The 13,766-nt window shown below is 37.1% G+C and overlaps 1 protein-coding gene across 1 annotated transcript; it reads right to left on the reverse strand.

Moving 5' to 3' along the window:
* Window positions 1-612: 612 nt before the first annotated feature.
* On the reverse strand, window positions 613-13,443 carry RESF1 (retroelement silencing factor 1). Its single transcript, XM_030887343.2, has 4 exons — window positions 13,401-13,443; window positions 4,760-10,172; window positions 3,854-3,934; window positions 613-1,251 (listed from the first exon to the last, which is right to left on the reverse strand). Exons 2-4 carry the CDS (start codon window positions 10,113-10,115, stop codon window positions 1,091-1,093), a joined length of 5,598 nt encoding a protein of 1,865 aa, XP_030743203.1. The 5' UTR covers window positions 10,116-10,172; window positions 13,401-13,443; the 3' UTR covers window positions 613-1,090.
* Between the last annotated feature and the right edge of the window lie 323 nt (window positions 13,444-13,766).

Raw genomic sequence — 13,766 nt, forward strand, 5'->3', positions numbered from 1 at the left:
CCAATTAAACCATCTAAAAAAGAAAGAATGTGTAAACAGAATGTGGCTTATCCATACAACAGAATATTAGTCAGCCATACAGAGAAATTATATAAGTATTGACTGACACATGCCACCTCCTAGATAAATGTTGAAAACAATGTTCTGAGCAAAATTAGCCAAGTCTATGGGGCAAACATTGAATGATCTCACAAACATATATATGTATATATACTTATATATATACACCAAATTATTAATGGCTGCCACGGGTGCTAAGAGATGGGAAGAGTTTTTATTCAAGAGCATTCATTTTTATGTTAATGGTGATAGATTTTGGAAAGGGATACCAGGAATATGAAAAATATAACCAATGTCACTGAATTATAAAAGTAAAGATTGTGCTGTATTGGGGTGTATTTTTCACACGTTCTGAAAATAATTGAGAATTAGCAAAACTTATAGCCATTAAAGAGCCCTCCTTGGTGGTTTAGTAGTTGACTCAAGTCAGAAAGCACAATTCAGAAATAAATTATTCACTTTTCTGAAGTTAGTAAAACTTTTGTATTTCAGTGTTATAAAATGTTTCTAAAGGGGGAAATGAAATACCAATAGAGCAAACCAATAGACTTCTCAGTTTTCTTTAAAAAATAAATGTTTATTTTTTTAACGAAAAGTTTAAACATTTTTCAAAGTTTGTGTTCAGTTTAACCAGTAAAAAAAGACTTTTGGGAAAAAAAATTTACAAGTAAGTACAAAATACTTGAGAATATACTTTGACATTCATTGTGTATTTTTAAAAAATAAAGTTTTGCTAATGTAGCTTAAACAAAATATATTCACAGCGCCAGTTAAAATAAACATGTCCTAACTGGGAACTGTCCTTTCACAGATTTCAAAGGATTCATGGAAGGATTCCTTGTAAAACGATGGTAAACTGTGTTCAATAGTGATGGTCCAATACCTTGTTTGCCGGCAATACCAACAGCTACTTGTGTAGGCTGTCTCAAAACAAGAGACTGCAGTCTTGGTTAAAAATTTTAAGTGAAGCACATACATCTCTGGTAGAGAACACTCAGCAAAATCAAAGCAATTACAGAATCACACCACATTACGTTGACGGGCCATTTCCAGTGTTTTTCTTTTCCATATGCATTCTTTTGAAGGTTTGAAACATTCCTGTTGAATCTTTTACTGTGTTTTGTAGTGTCTCAAGTCCATCTGCACTGATGCTTCTTTTCGGAAGTTTTGATTTGGGCAAAATATTGTTATCTAAGAATACAAACAAAAAATTTGTGGTAACTATGTTTAGCAGGAAAAATACCATCCATCACCCATGGCCTGAGTTTTGAATAGAACCCTAGATGAAAGAGCTAAAATTTTTGTCAAATCCTATTTACTCCCTATCTCTACGATCTATTTTGCATATGAACTGCAACTGACAGGTGAGTGGGAAGAGTGGTGTTGGCTGTGGTGGTTCAGATCGGCTGAGCCAGTTATCAGTGGTTGGGTGATTACATAATGATGCTTATTATATAATGATGTGGTCACTCTCCAATTTGTGATCTGATTCAAGTCACGGTTTTCCCATGATTCTATCCAAACATCACGACCTGGTCTTTGAAACCTAACAATGTTGATATGTGAGGGGTGGGTGTACAATTCTTTATATCACCTCTCCTTTCTAAGAGCTTCCCCCCAACTCTCTCTCCATTACTCCTGCTCAGGGTTGTTCTTGGCTCAATAAAGTATCTGTTATCATTCACACACTTTATTGTCACCTAGATCTTCTTAACTGTTGTTGAGAGAGCACAAACGAGTTTAAATCAGGGCTTCAAACAAGTTTGAACTGGTTCAGTTATGGCACGTGAAGTGAAACTGGGCACAAGTTTTCAAAATGTTGGTGACCCAGATGTTTATTGGAATGGAAAAAATTTTGAGTTGAAGTCCTGGAATGGCAAACTCTTTCCAGGAGTCAGCTGTGTGACACATCAGATTACTGCTACGCCAAAACTGTGCACAGTAATACATTCACAGTGGCACCATGGCACTGCCAGTCATCATCTTTCAGGTAGACACCACTGTTTTCGTTTTGGCTGGTCAGTGCAACGCACATTTTTACCCTGTTTTTTAAGAGGAAGGTTCCAGTAGGGCTCTGACCTTTAATTTTCCCATTCCAATGAGCTTTCCTTTATATCCACATTTTAAAAATCCATTGTAGTGTTACATTGTCAGCCATGACTGAATTGCAAAGAACTGGTTCAAAAATTATAGCACAAAACAGCTTTAAAGTGAGTGGGAAGGGCAGCTTTAATATTTGGTCTTGTCTAACATTCTAAGACATATCTGCACTTTGCTGCCCTTTAGCCTTTTTCAGTATGGTTCTCCCTCCCTATCCTTGTGATGGACTCAGCTCTTCCTGCTCATGTGCATTTCTAGACCTGACTTTTAATTTTATCAGCTCCTTTCCACTATTAATAATCTCCATACTCCTAACTACTGCTGCCCTACTTTTTAGATGCAGAAGATGGTTTTCTCTGTTGAACTCTATTAGATCTGCAAACTTGCACAACTTTTTTAACTGAGTATGTCTCAAAGAACACCCTCTATACTTCAACTTTCCTATCACATTTATATGTAAGCAGATTAGGTACAATCTTTTGGAAGGATGTGGGTTTTTCCCCCGGCCCGGTCTCATTTTTTAGTAGATCATTGTTCATCTTAATTGTATGTTTATGTTTCAGCTTTCACTCTATTCCCCAGACATTTTAGGGCTAGTCCCATTGGTCAGCAATATCACTCTTAAACGAATGTGGTACCACCTCTAATTTCTCATTTTCTATCAGTTTGGACTGCTTTATATCATTTTACTCTATATATACACATCTGTAACTGCTTCTTTGTTGTGCTTTTCTGATCCTGCTTTAGATGTGTGTCTTGTTCCGTGTCTTCTTTTGAGTCATAATTGAATAGCTATCTGACTTATACTGTGCATTGTCCTTCCTGTTTGTAGCTTATAAATCCCCTTCTCTCTTAAGTATTTACTACTCTATTTCCAAGGTCATTTTTGGTCCCATCTTGGCATCCAATCCTTATCTTTGCTACCTGTAGAAATAATTGATTTAATTCTTTCAGTTGCTTTCCCATTCTGTGATTAAGGGCACCTTTTTCTTTGATATTTCCTGGTTTCCTCCTATATGCTTGCTTATGTAAAGTTGTCTCTCTTCCAAAACACTTACTTGCTTCTTGTTGCTTTTTTTAAAGTTCTGCTTGTCTCCATTTATAATGGACTATTAACCCAAACTCCTGAAGCCTAGCTTGTATTCTCATTCAAAATAAAAACAGTACATGAATTCCACTAATTATCTGGACATTGATATCTCATATTTATGGTTGACATGGTCCCAACACCCCTCTTCCAAAAAATAACCCGCCATGCGTCTTTCTTAGTCCTCTTTTCCTAATCCTTAAGATACCTTAATGGACCTGGTATGCCACTGTTTTGGAAAAAAAAATAAATTTTTATTGCTATGAAGCCATGTTCATTTAGTTGCCTTTTTCTATGGGTAACAGAAAGAATATAACAGAAGTCTAACATATTTACTATATATTCCTTCACAAAAAGTCTGGTAACACTAATCCTTAACACTTTACCCAATGTTTCGGGGATTTTCGTTTTTATTAAAAACAAGATCAGAGTTCCTTACAATACAGCATGATGGGGGAAAGAGACGGTCTAGCCACCACTCATAAACACAAACATTCCATAGCTGAGCTGAATAAAAGACCAGGATAAAACCACAGTCCGTAATAGTTTCATGGTTATACTCAATTTTACAAAGCAGAGTGGGAGCAGAAGTGAAAATGATTTTACCTCTTTGGTCGGCATCCAGAATTCTTTTCTCAGGGTTAACACATTTTAGCCAGGCTTCTTTTGTACTTTTCATTCCTGAAACTATTTAAACATTTCTTTTCAGACCTCAAGACAAGTACTCTTTTTTACCATGTCTATTAAAATTTTTATTTCATGCAGGTGTAATATAGATTTGAAAGTAGATAAATCAGCATTAAAAAAACAACATACACTTTGTACTTGTGAACCCCCTAACACCCTAAGAAAATATATTGCTATAGTTTAAGCTTATGCACCCCAACAGATATTCTCAAAAGCACTACATATTTTTATTCTCCAATCTCCATTTCTCACTATAATACTTTCTGTATCTTCCTTAATACTTATGTTATATTACTGCTATAAATAACTAGCTATTTTTTCCCTTCTCTCCAAACATTTTAAGAATTTCATTGCTATCACCCAATACGTTTGTTATTCTGGCTTTTGGACATAACAATACTGCTCCCACAGTCTTCCATTTCATGAGTAGACAAGCTATTACCATTTAAACTTAGATGGCTACTAAGATGGTCTATAGTAAGGTAAACCATTTCCGTTGAACAAGAAATTATTTAACAAGCATTAAATATCTCATATTTATAGCAAAATTATAAATTCAAGAGGCTTTGAAAGGGCAGTCGAAAGGAGAATCACACCAAGAACCAGCACTCTTTAGACCAGCAGTTCTCAACCTGTGGGTCGCAACCCCTTTAGGGGTTGTATAAAACGAGCTATGTGTATTTGATAAACTATACAATATACATCTTGTGAAAATGAATTAAAAGCCTTTCCTAGCTGTCCAGATGAAAAGCGCCAACTACTTATTGATCTACATATTAAACTCTTTAGAATTCTGCACACACCATCAAGAAAATCATACTGGACCTTGTATAGGAGCTTGCTCTTTCTTAGGACATGGCTTCAGCATCTTCCTCTCTTCACCGATCTTATTCCCCAAAAGCGTGTCTGGCCATAACTTAAATTCCAGCATTGGTGGTTTTTTAATGGAAGGTTTCACAGGTAAAATGTTTTTAGTGTCATTTTCCTGCCTCCTCTCCGTATTTGGCTTCTTGGGGGAATTGTCCAATTTTGAGAGAGAAATGCTTTCACGTTCAGTGCATTTAAATGCAACCCTGTTCAGGTACCGTTTCCCATGATCCTTTGCCATGTGACTTTCACTGTTTAGACTGGCTAAGTGTTTGTCTGTTTTGGACTTACCCATCCATGTTTTATCACTTTGCAGTCTACCATCTTTTCCTTCAATGACTTTGGAAATCTTGTGCATTTTAGACTCCTCAGAACGGTGGATTTTGGGGGCTTTACCATGGCTTGTGGAAATGTTTAATGATTCTGAAGTCTGTACAAGGCTGCTTTCTCTCTCGTTTGATTTCCCAACACTCTCTCCTCTCATGTGATGTTTATTAGGTCTCGAGTCTTCAGGCACGCTTTTCACTTTCTCATTCCCACTGTCCTTTGTGGCTTTGTGGCTCGCTGCTTCTTTATTCCTTTGCCTTTCTAAATACTCCTTGGGTGTGAGAACTCTCTTTTTAATTTTACATGAAGCATCCTGTGAATCTGAGGATTTAATGTTTGAATTTGGAGATTTTGTTGAACTTCTGTGGGTGCTGACTTCCCCGTTTGTGGGTTTTACGTCTACGGATACAGTCTTTTCTTTAATACTGGCTCTTTCCTTTGAGTTTGACAAAGGCTTTGAGTTGAAAGAAATTCTCACGTCTTTGTTCTGCTCTCCTTGATCATGTTTCTTCTTTTGTCTCTCCTTATCAACCGGAGTTGCACATTCTGGCTTCTTTTTGTCCATAAGTTTATATCTGGAGCTACCTGCTTTGAATTTCAATTTTATCTTCTCGGGTGATTTTGACTGCATCAAAGAGCCATTCTTATGATTTGCCAAAATAACTGTCTTTGATTTTGGTGGACACGCGTTCTGTGCCTGGTGTTTCTGTATGCTCCCTGAAGGATCTTGTTCACATAATTTGGGCATTTTACTATTGGAGTGAAAAGTTATCTCATGGAACTTAAGTTTTCTCTTTCTTTTGTGACTTTGCAAGGGATCTAGCTTTTTATCATACTTGGTTCCTTCTGTCTTTACTGAGTTATGGTTTGCTTTAGATTTATCCTTTGTGTTATTGTCTTGTTTTATTTCTGAGACAAGATTTTTTCCATCTGACAGAGTTAGAGACATTTTGTGGTCTTCAGTAGGTGAACTATTACATTCAGCAGGGATGTCATCTTTTTTACCATCTGGCAGCGTCACAGAAACTTTTTGGTCCTTATTGGGAGGATTATTACCTTCAACAAGGAGGTTTCTGTCAGAGTTTTTATTTCCTGGTTCACACTTGCTGATCTCCAAAGAGGAACACTGATCTTTCTTTTCTTCCTTTGAAGCCGAGTTATTGGATTTACATTGGCATTGGGGTACTCCTTCATAAATCAGAGAGAGCCAACCCAGTGCACAGCAATGGATATCATCTTTGTGACCATTTGGTACCACAGAATGACTTCCTTCATCTGTATGTTCTTTTGGATCACACTTGCTCCCTACTTTTGTGGTAGGGTTTTCCTTCTGGAGTTTGGTCAATTTGGTCAGGTTGTCTCCGTCACTGCGTTGATTCTCCTGCTCAGAAAATAATTCTTTCATTTGCTCTGAGCTTATTATAGTAATTTTTATTTGGCCTGTTGAGTTTGGGGCGTCACAACCAGCTTTACCACAACTTTGATCGTTTTTAGATATGTCATCTTCTACTTGCTGGCCCACAGGACTGTCCCGGGAGTTTATAGGTTCAATGCCATATGGAAACTCTTTTAAAAGTTCTGACAGCTGATCATGCAGGTATAAGATAGATGTCTTATCATTGGGTACTGTACTGTTTGCAGGATCTTGGGCAGTATAACTGTAGGGTTTATCAGTTTCTGAGACAGCCTGTTTAATATCAGCTGAACAACATGTATTGGTAATGGTGTTTTCTTTATTAGCAATATACTCCAATTTGTTTCCCTCCAGGATTTCTCCATTTGCTTCAGCACACTTCAAAGACGATGGTTCTAAAGATGGCAGATGAAGATCCATTGTTATCTTAGGCTTCGAAGAACAATCTGTGACCCGCACAATATTCTCTTTTTGAAAACCAAAGTTTTTATTTTCCATGGCTTTATCTAATTTTTCCTTTTGTTGTAGACAACTCATTACCGGCTCATCAGGCAGACAAGGTTTCTGTGGTTCAACCTTATTCAAAGAGGGAGAGTTAAATATCTCCGCTATCTGGGAGTTGAAGGACCTATCACCTTCAACCAGAGAACAAATATTGGCAATCTGTAACATTTGTTGATTACTACTCACTCTGGAGAAAATTGAAGTGCCTTCACTTGAAGAAGAGTAGACATTTGATGTTGATCTGACATGTTTTTCTTGATTAGTATTCAGTAGACCCAAATTACAAATAGTTGGCTTGGCTTGCTCTTCTTTCTGAATTAGTGGAGAAATCTTAGTTGATGGTGCAGTACTTGGTTCATTAGCAGCAGCTTTCAAAGTAGTAATTACATTTATATTTTCTGCTGCCCGATCTTGTAAGCTACAAACACTACCTTCTTTAATAATCGGATACACAGTTTCTGGTAATGCTTCATGTATAACTGCGTTGACAGACATGTTTTTGACATCTGAAAGGATCAGAGGTGACACTACAGCTACCTGAAGTTCTGATCCTTTTGTTACATTTGTACCAGAGGGTTCATACGTCTGCACCACCACAGGCAAAGTTTCCTGCTGTTCTGAGTTAATTAACATTGTACTGTTCTGAGAATTTTCCGCAACCACACATGGATTCTTATCATACAGATCTACAGGTTTAGAAGTGTCACCTGTTGTTCTGTTTGTTCTCAGTTCATTACAGTGTTTTTCTTTTGTAGACTCTGAAGGTGTCTTTTTCCACAGAGAAAGACATGTTGCTATCAATTCCATGGAACAGTCATTTTTAGAAGATCCCCCATTTGTTGAGGATTTCTGATCAAGACAAAATGACTTGTGAGAGTCTTTGGTGTTTACATGAAAAGTACTTTGAGTTTCCGCAGTTTTCAGATTTGGTGGTTCACTGATGACTTGAGTATTCTGATTCATTTCTAAATGATTTGGTTTAAGATCTTGAGTAGTTTCAACAGCTTTATTTCTTGCTGCATCTTTAGCTTTATCGCCAAACAAAAGAAACTGGACGACAGTCTTTTTATTTATTGGTGTTGGAACACGTTCCTTTAAAAGTACTAGCTGAGGAACAGGAACTGTTTCGGCGTTTGTGGGCACATTTTGGTCACCTTTGATATCTTCTGATGGAAACTGGGTGTTATTTAATGTCTGGGTAAACTCAGCAGTTGATGTTTTTAAAGCTTGCGAATCACCAAACTGGCCTGTCACTGGTAATTTTCCCAAACAGTCGGCCTTCAGTAAAATAGACTTGTCTTGGTTCAATTTTTTGCCATCAATTTCCTGAATCTTGGTATTCAATGTATTGTGCGTTCTATTTATTTCTCCCGTACATTTCATTACTCTTGTTAGCTGGCCCTCAGAAAACTTTGCAATTACATGTGTTACCTGTGGCCTGGACTGGATTTTGGAAGTCTGTTTCATAGACAATTCAGAATTCTCAGCTAATTCGCCATGAGAGGTATTACATGCTTTACTACAACCTGCTGCCATCAAAAGTTCTTTGTTTATTTTAATTTTCCTCGCAAGTTCCAAGAAGTTCCTTTTTATTTCCATTAATGTCTTAATGTCGCTTGCTATCACTTCTTTAGTGGCATTTGTGTCCAGTACTTGAGTTGAGGCTGAATTGCCAGAAACCACACTTTTATCTTGATTGTGTTGAGAAGCAGTCTGAACACCATCCACAAGAGATTGCACTGGTCTATTTGCAGGCTGATTTACTTGCAAATTACAAAAATTTCCAATCGTGTTGATTTCTTTTTTAGAGTTTTGCCACTGTTGGAAGTCACCACGATAGTCTTTTTCATTTAAGTGTGTCTCATGATTCTGAGGAATTTCCTTTGCAGAGTGTTGTTTACTAAGAAGTTGAGAATTTTGTAAAGGTGGGCTTGCGTATTTACAGTCATAACTGGGAGGAGGGCCTCTATTATCAATTTGAGTAACGGCATATTGTTGTAATTGTACAGGTACATTTTGTGATTGTACAGGTATGTTCTCCTGTGGCGACAAAGCTGCATGCTGCTGTGCCTGCATAGGTCCATATTTATAGCCATAACTAGGAGGAGGTCTATTGTCAACTTGCAGAACTGCATACTGCTGTGCTTGTACAGGTACACTCTGCTGTGACGGTAAGACTACATTCTGCGGTGACTGTACAGGTACATATTTATAGTTATAACCTGGAGGCGGAAGTCTGTCACCAACTTGAGAAACTGCGTATTGTTGTGACTGTACAGGTGGATTTTGCTGTGACTGAAGAAAAAGAGTACTATTTGAAACTGGAGTATTTTTAACATGTAACAGTTCAGACAGCATAGGGTTTTGTTTCTGAAGTATGTGACCTTTTGATCTTTGCTGTGAATTACAATATTGCTTTTGGGGTGATCTGTAGTCTGGAAATGTCATTCCATTAGAAGTAAGTTGTTGTGCCCAGTCAACGCATCGCTCTGTTAAAGATGAATTAGGTCCTTGATTTCCTTGGTAAGTTACAGGACCTCTTCCAGAATTAGAAGGGATCATTTGTAACTGCATAGAGTATGTATCTGATGACACAAATTGATTCTGGACTATATGAATAGTGGATGGATTAGCTCCAAAACTAATTTGATTAGAATCAACAGTTGTTCTTGTATGAGAGAGCTTGGAGTTCTTCATAGGTGAGTGCAACCATGCATTTTGTACTGTTCCTGTAGACAATTGCAAACTGTGATTTAATTGTTTGTGTCCTTTAACATTTGAGGATGGTTTTATTTCTACTGAAGTTTGTGAGGCCATATTTGTTCCATTATGCATATCAGAAAGGGAGATTTGTTGAGAAGTTGCATAATTTTTTAGGCTGATCAGTGGTTGCGCAAGTGGATTTGATTGACTGGGGTACATGCAGGCTTCTTGGTTACTTCCATAGTTGAGAGAACTTTGAGATGTTGAGGCAAGCGGATTTATTAAAGCCTGATGCAAAAAAGATGACTGGCTTTTAGTGGGCAATGGTGGCATCTTATTATTTGTTGGTTTTGTATTCCAGTTCATCGTTGATTCGATGTACTCTCATATATTTAAAAACCAGTTGTTTTCAACATCAGTAACCTGCAAGAATGAAAAACCTTTTATTAAAAAGCTGTTCTACCTAAATAAGAGTACCAATAGAAATATTCTAAAAGAAAACCCTAACTGATGCAAGGTACTCCAAAGATTGCTGACAGATTCTTGAAACAGATCTACAACCACAGAGGGAGACCTAAGAGCCCTTCTCAGCACAGGATGGGAGGAAAAATGGATGGTTAACAAAATTGTAACAAACAAGTTAATAAGTACTAATAGTATCAATAATAACAGCAGAACATACACTCTTTAAGTGCACATGGAATAACAGTTTAGGCAAAATCTACAAAATGCCTAGGCCATAAAGCAAATGTAAAGTTTGGAAGAACTGAAATAACTCAGTTTACTACTGTGGAATACTCTAGAAATTAAAGGAAAAATGATAACTAGAAAATGCAAAGTAATTGGAAAGAAAACAATACACTTCAAAATTACTTCAGGATAATTTAGACTTTTTTTTTAAAGCAAGGCTGGAAATTAACCTCCCATTCATTTGCAAGAACTGAAAATAAAAATAGCACATGAGGGAGATGAATATGAATGAATAAACCAGTTTCAGCAAATCACAAGCTGGTTCTTTAAAAAGAATAAAATTAATATGCCTCTGATTAGCCTGATTATAGGAGGAACAAGAAAAAGTTAATACACCAGTAAAAGAATCACTATAGATCCTGTAGGTATTAAAATGGTAGGCATGCTTTAAAATTATTTCTACTAAAGAAATTTCCTTAATTTTGATAAAAGCTATCAGTAAAAAACTTAAGATTGACAAGTTACTCTACGAACACCTTGACTCACCTTTGTACTTGAGATGGGTGAAGATAGATATCACATGAATATTGGCAAGGAACAAGGAAAAGAAGCTAAAATTACAAGGATTTTCCCTCCTAACAGTCTTCCCTTTGAGCTGGCACCATGAATTTGAGCCTTCTAACAATGAGTCCTAGTGTGACATGGTGGTTATACAATGAGCTGCTAAATGCAAGGCCAGCAGTTAGAAAACACTGTGGAAGAAGATGAGGGTTTCTATTCCCAGAAATGATTACATACTCAGAAAAAACCACAGAGGCCGTTTTACCCTGTCCTAGTGACTATATGTTGGAATCAATTCTATGGCCGCGAGTTTAACTTTTGGTTGTAGTCTACTTATTTTGGGAAAATAAACTTCAGTTAAAGCCACCTACTGGCTAAGTAACAAAAATTTTTAAAGGGCTTCAGTAAGTAGAAAGGTATCTCATTTGTGCTGATTGCAAGAGCTCAATACTATCAAAAGCAGCCTGAAAATTCAATATTATTACTACTCCCATCAAAATTCAAAAAGCCTTCTTAGCAGAAGCATAAAAGCCAATCTTCAAGTCAAAGCAAAGGTCCAATTTTGGAAGACCTGAACTCAGAATAGGCTACAATGGAATAAATCTAGAAGTTAAAATAATTTTAAAGTAAGGTTAAACGTGATTTTAAAACATACTATAAAGCCAGTGATTAAAACAGCCTGAAACTGGTATTGCAATAATAGACACACATAACAAGGGAAACAGAATTTAACGTGACTCCTCTAACTGCAGCCACACGAAACCTCCCAATGCTCTGGGTAGGAGAAGGTGGGAAAAAACATTAATAGGATTCAATTGTGAGTGCTTGCTATTCATTGTGATGCCACCCTCTTGCATATAAAATGAACCCTCTCAGAAGGAGGGATCCCGCTAACAGGAGCTAGGGGTGGAGCACATCCTGTGAAGCCCCCAAATTCCTGCACAGGGAACCTCCTTAATCAAGAAGACAGCTTTGACAGGTGCAGAAGTAGGAGCCAGAGCAGTGGACTTCCCAATGTACAGAGCAAATAAAGCTGAGTGCTTTTGTGCAGGAGGCTATAGATTATGGAGTGGGGGTGCCTCTGGGCACTTAATTGGGGGAGCTCATTTTGCTGACCCATGGAGTTAGAGCTTAGTTACTTTCGGGGTGAGGCTTATAGCAAAATGGGCATGCCATGCTAATAAGTAGTCTCCAAAGAATTCTACAACACATGCTGCGTGAACAACCCTTAATGAGCATTTCTACTCTGAGTGGTAACCTGTATAAGCCCTATACTAGCCTGAGTCCTGAGTGTCCACTGCAATGAATTATAGAGCCTAGCAATAAAAGTAGAGGACGCTGTGCCAGATAGAACAGAACATGAATGTCCAAATATAATCTATACATCTTTGGTGAACTAATTTTTGGTGAGTGTGCCAGATCTGTTCAGCACAGAAGTCTAGTTCAAGACATGTTACTACTGTGAATATGCAATTTCCACAAGCAAAAAACAAATGAATAAAGTTCACGTTTCGTACCACACATGATAAAAGAACTATACAAAGTGGACCAAATAACTAAATGTAAAAATGAAACAATAAATGAAAAATATATAGGGGTTTAACTACAGGATCTAGTGTTAACCAATGGATTATCAGACATGGCAACCAAAATATGAACACCAAATGACAAAATAAAGAAGACCTCATAAATCCTTAATCAATATGACCATTAAACTATAAATGCAGAAATTACTAGGTATTTTAATCTATGCGTCTTTCACCATTTTTCCTGGCTATACTTTTTCCTGAATAAAATTTCCATTTTTAAAACAATTTATCTGTTTACATTTATATTACCATTCTCACCCTTAAGATCATATACTTCACACAAGTTACTGATTAGATCACAAAAGTAGAAGCAGTTGGGTGAGGGGGCTAGAGATTGGAGATGGTATGCATCTTATTATTATTTAATAGAATAGCCTACAAACAAGGGTCTATATATTTCACATAGCCTTGTTATGAAGTTTAATAAAACAGATTGATGAAGGAGAAGTATAACACAAAGTAGCAAGTAATCTCTTCCTTTCCTCTGATGTCAAGGAAGCCTAGGAAAGCATTCTGAATTATGTAAACTAAGGAGGGGTAAAATGCAGACTTATAAACATTCTGATGATGGCTGATAGTATAAATGTGGAGGCTGCAAAAGTTAAGAAAGATAGTAAATCTGTAAGAGAATGTTTTCATTAAGAACGCTTAAAACTTGTGAGACTTCAAACTACCGGCGATATAATTATCATTTACAAGATTCATCGTGTTATCATTGTGATTTCTCTTCCCACAAATCCTTTGAATATATTACCCTGAAATCTCCACATCTCCCTCACCATTCCCCACTTCCTACCTGGTGGTAGCTCACCTAACAAATCCCCAACTGTGGCTGAATTTCCTTCCCTGCATAAAAGCAGCCAATGCTTCCTGGAGGGGTGAAGGGGAAAAAAAAAAAAAAAAATCACACAGGCACAGAGACTTGGTTTTAATTTGTTAATACAAATATTAAGAAACATTAAATCTGGCAGTAATTCTATTTTGAGTAAATCCCCCTGCGCTACACCCCATTCTCCAAGACCTTTTTCCTCCTCTTTGATCCAAGCCACTCAAACTCCCAGACATACCCTGTCTATTCAGCTGCTTGTATTTCAGAAAAGGGGGAAGAGGGGTGTAGATCTCTACAAGGTTCTCAAATCACTAACACATGAAGTCATTGTTACGTATGCTTCCAAAC

Source organism: Echinops telfairi, unplaced genomic scaffold (genome assembly GCF_000313985.2).
Source record: "Echinops telfairi isolate 266 unplaced genomic scaffold, ASM31398v2 ScPeMD7_7406;HRSCAF=8444, whole genome shotgun sequence".
Taxonomy (NCBI): Eukaryota; Metazoa; Chordata; class Mammalia; order Afrosoricida; family Tenrecidae; genus Echinops; species Echinops telfairi.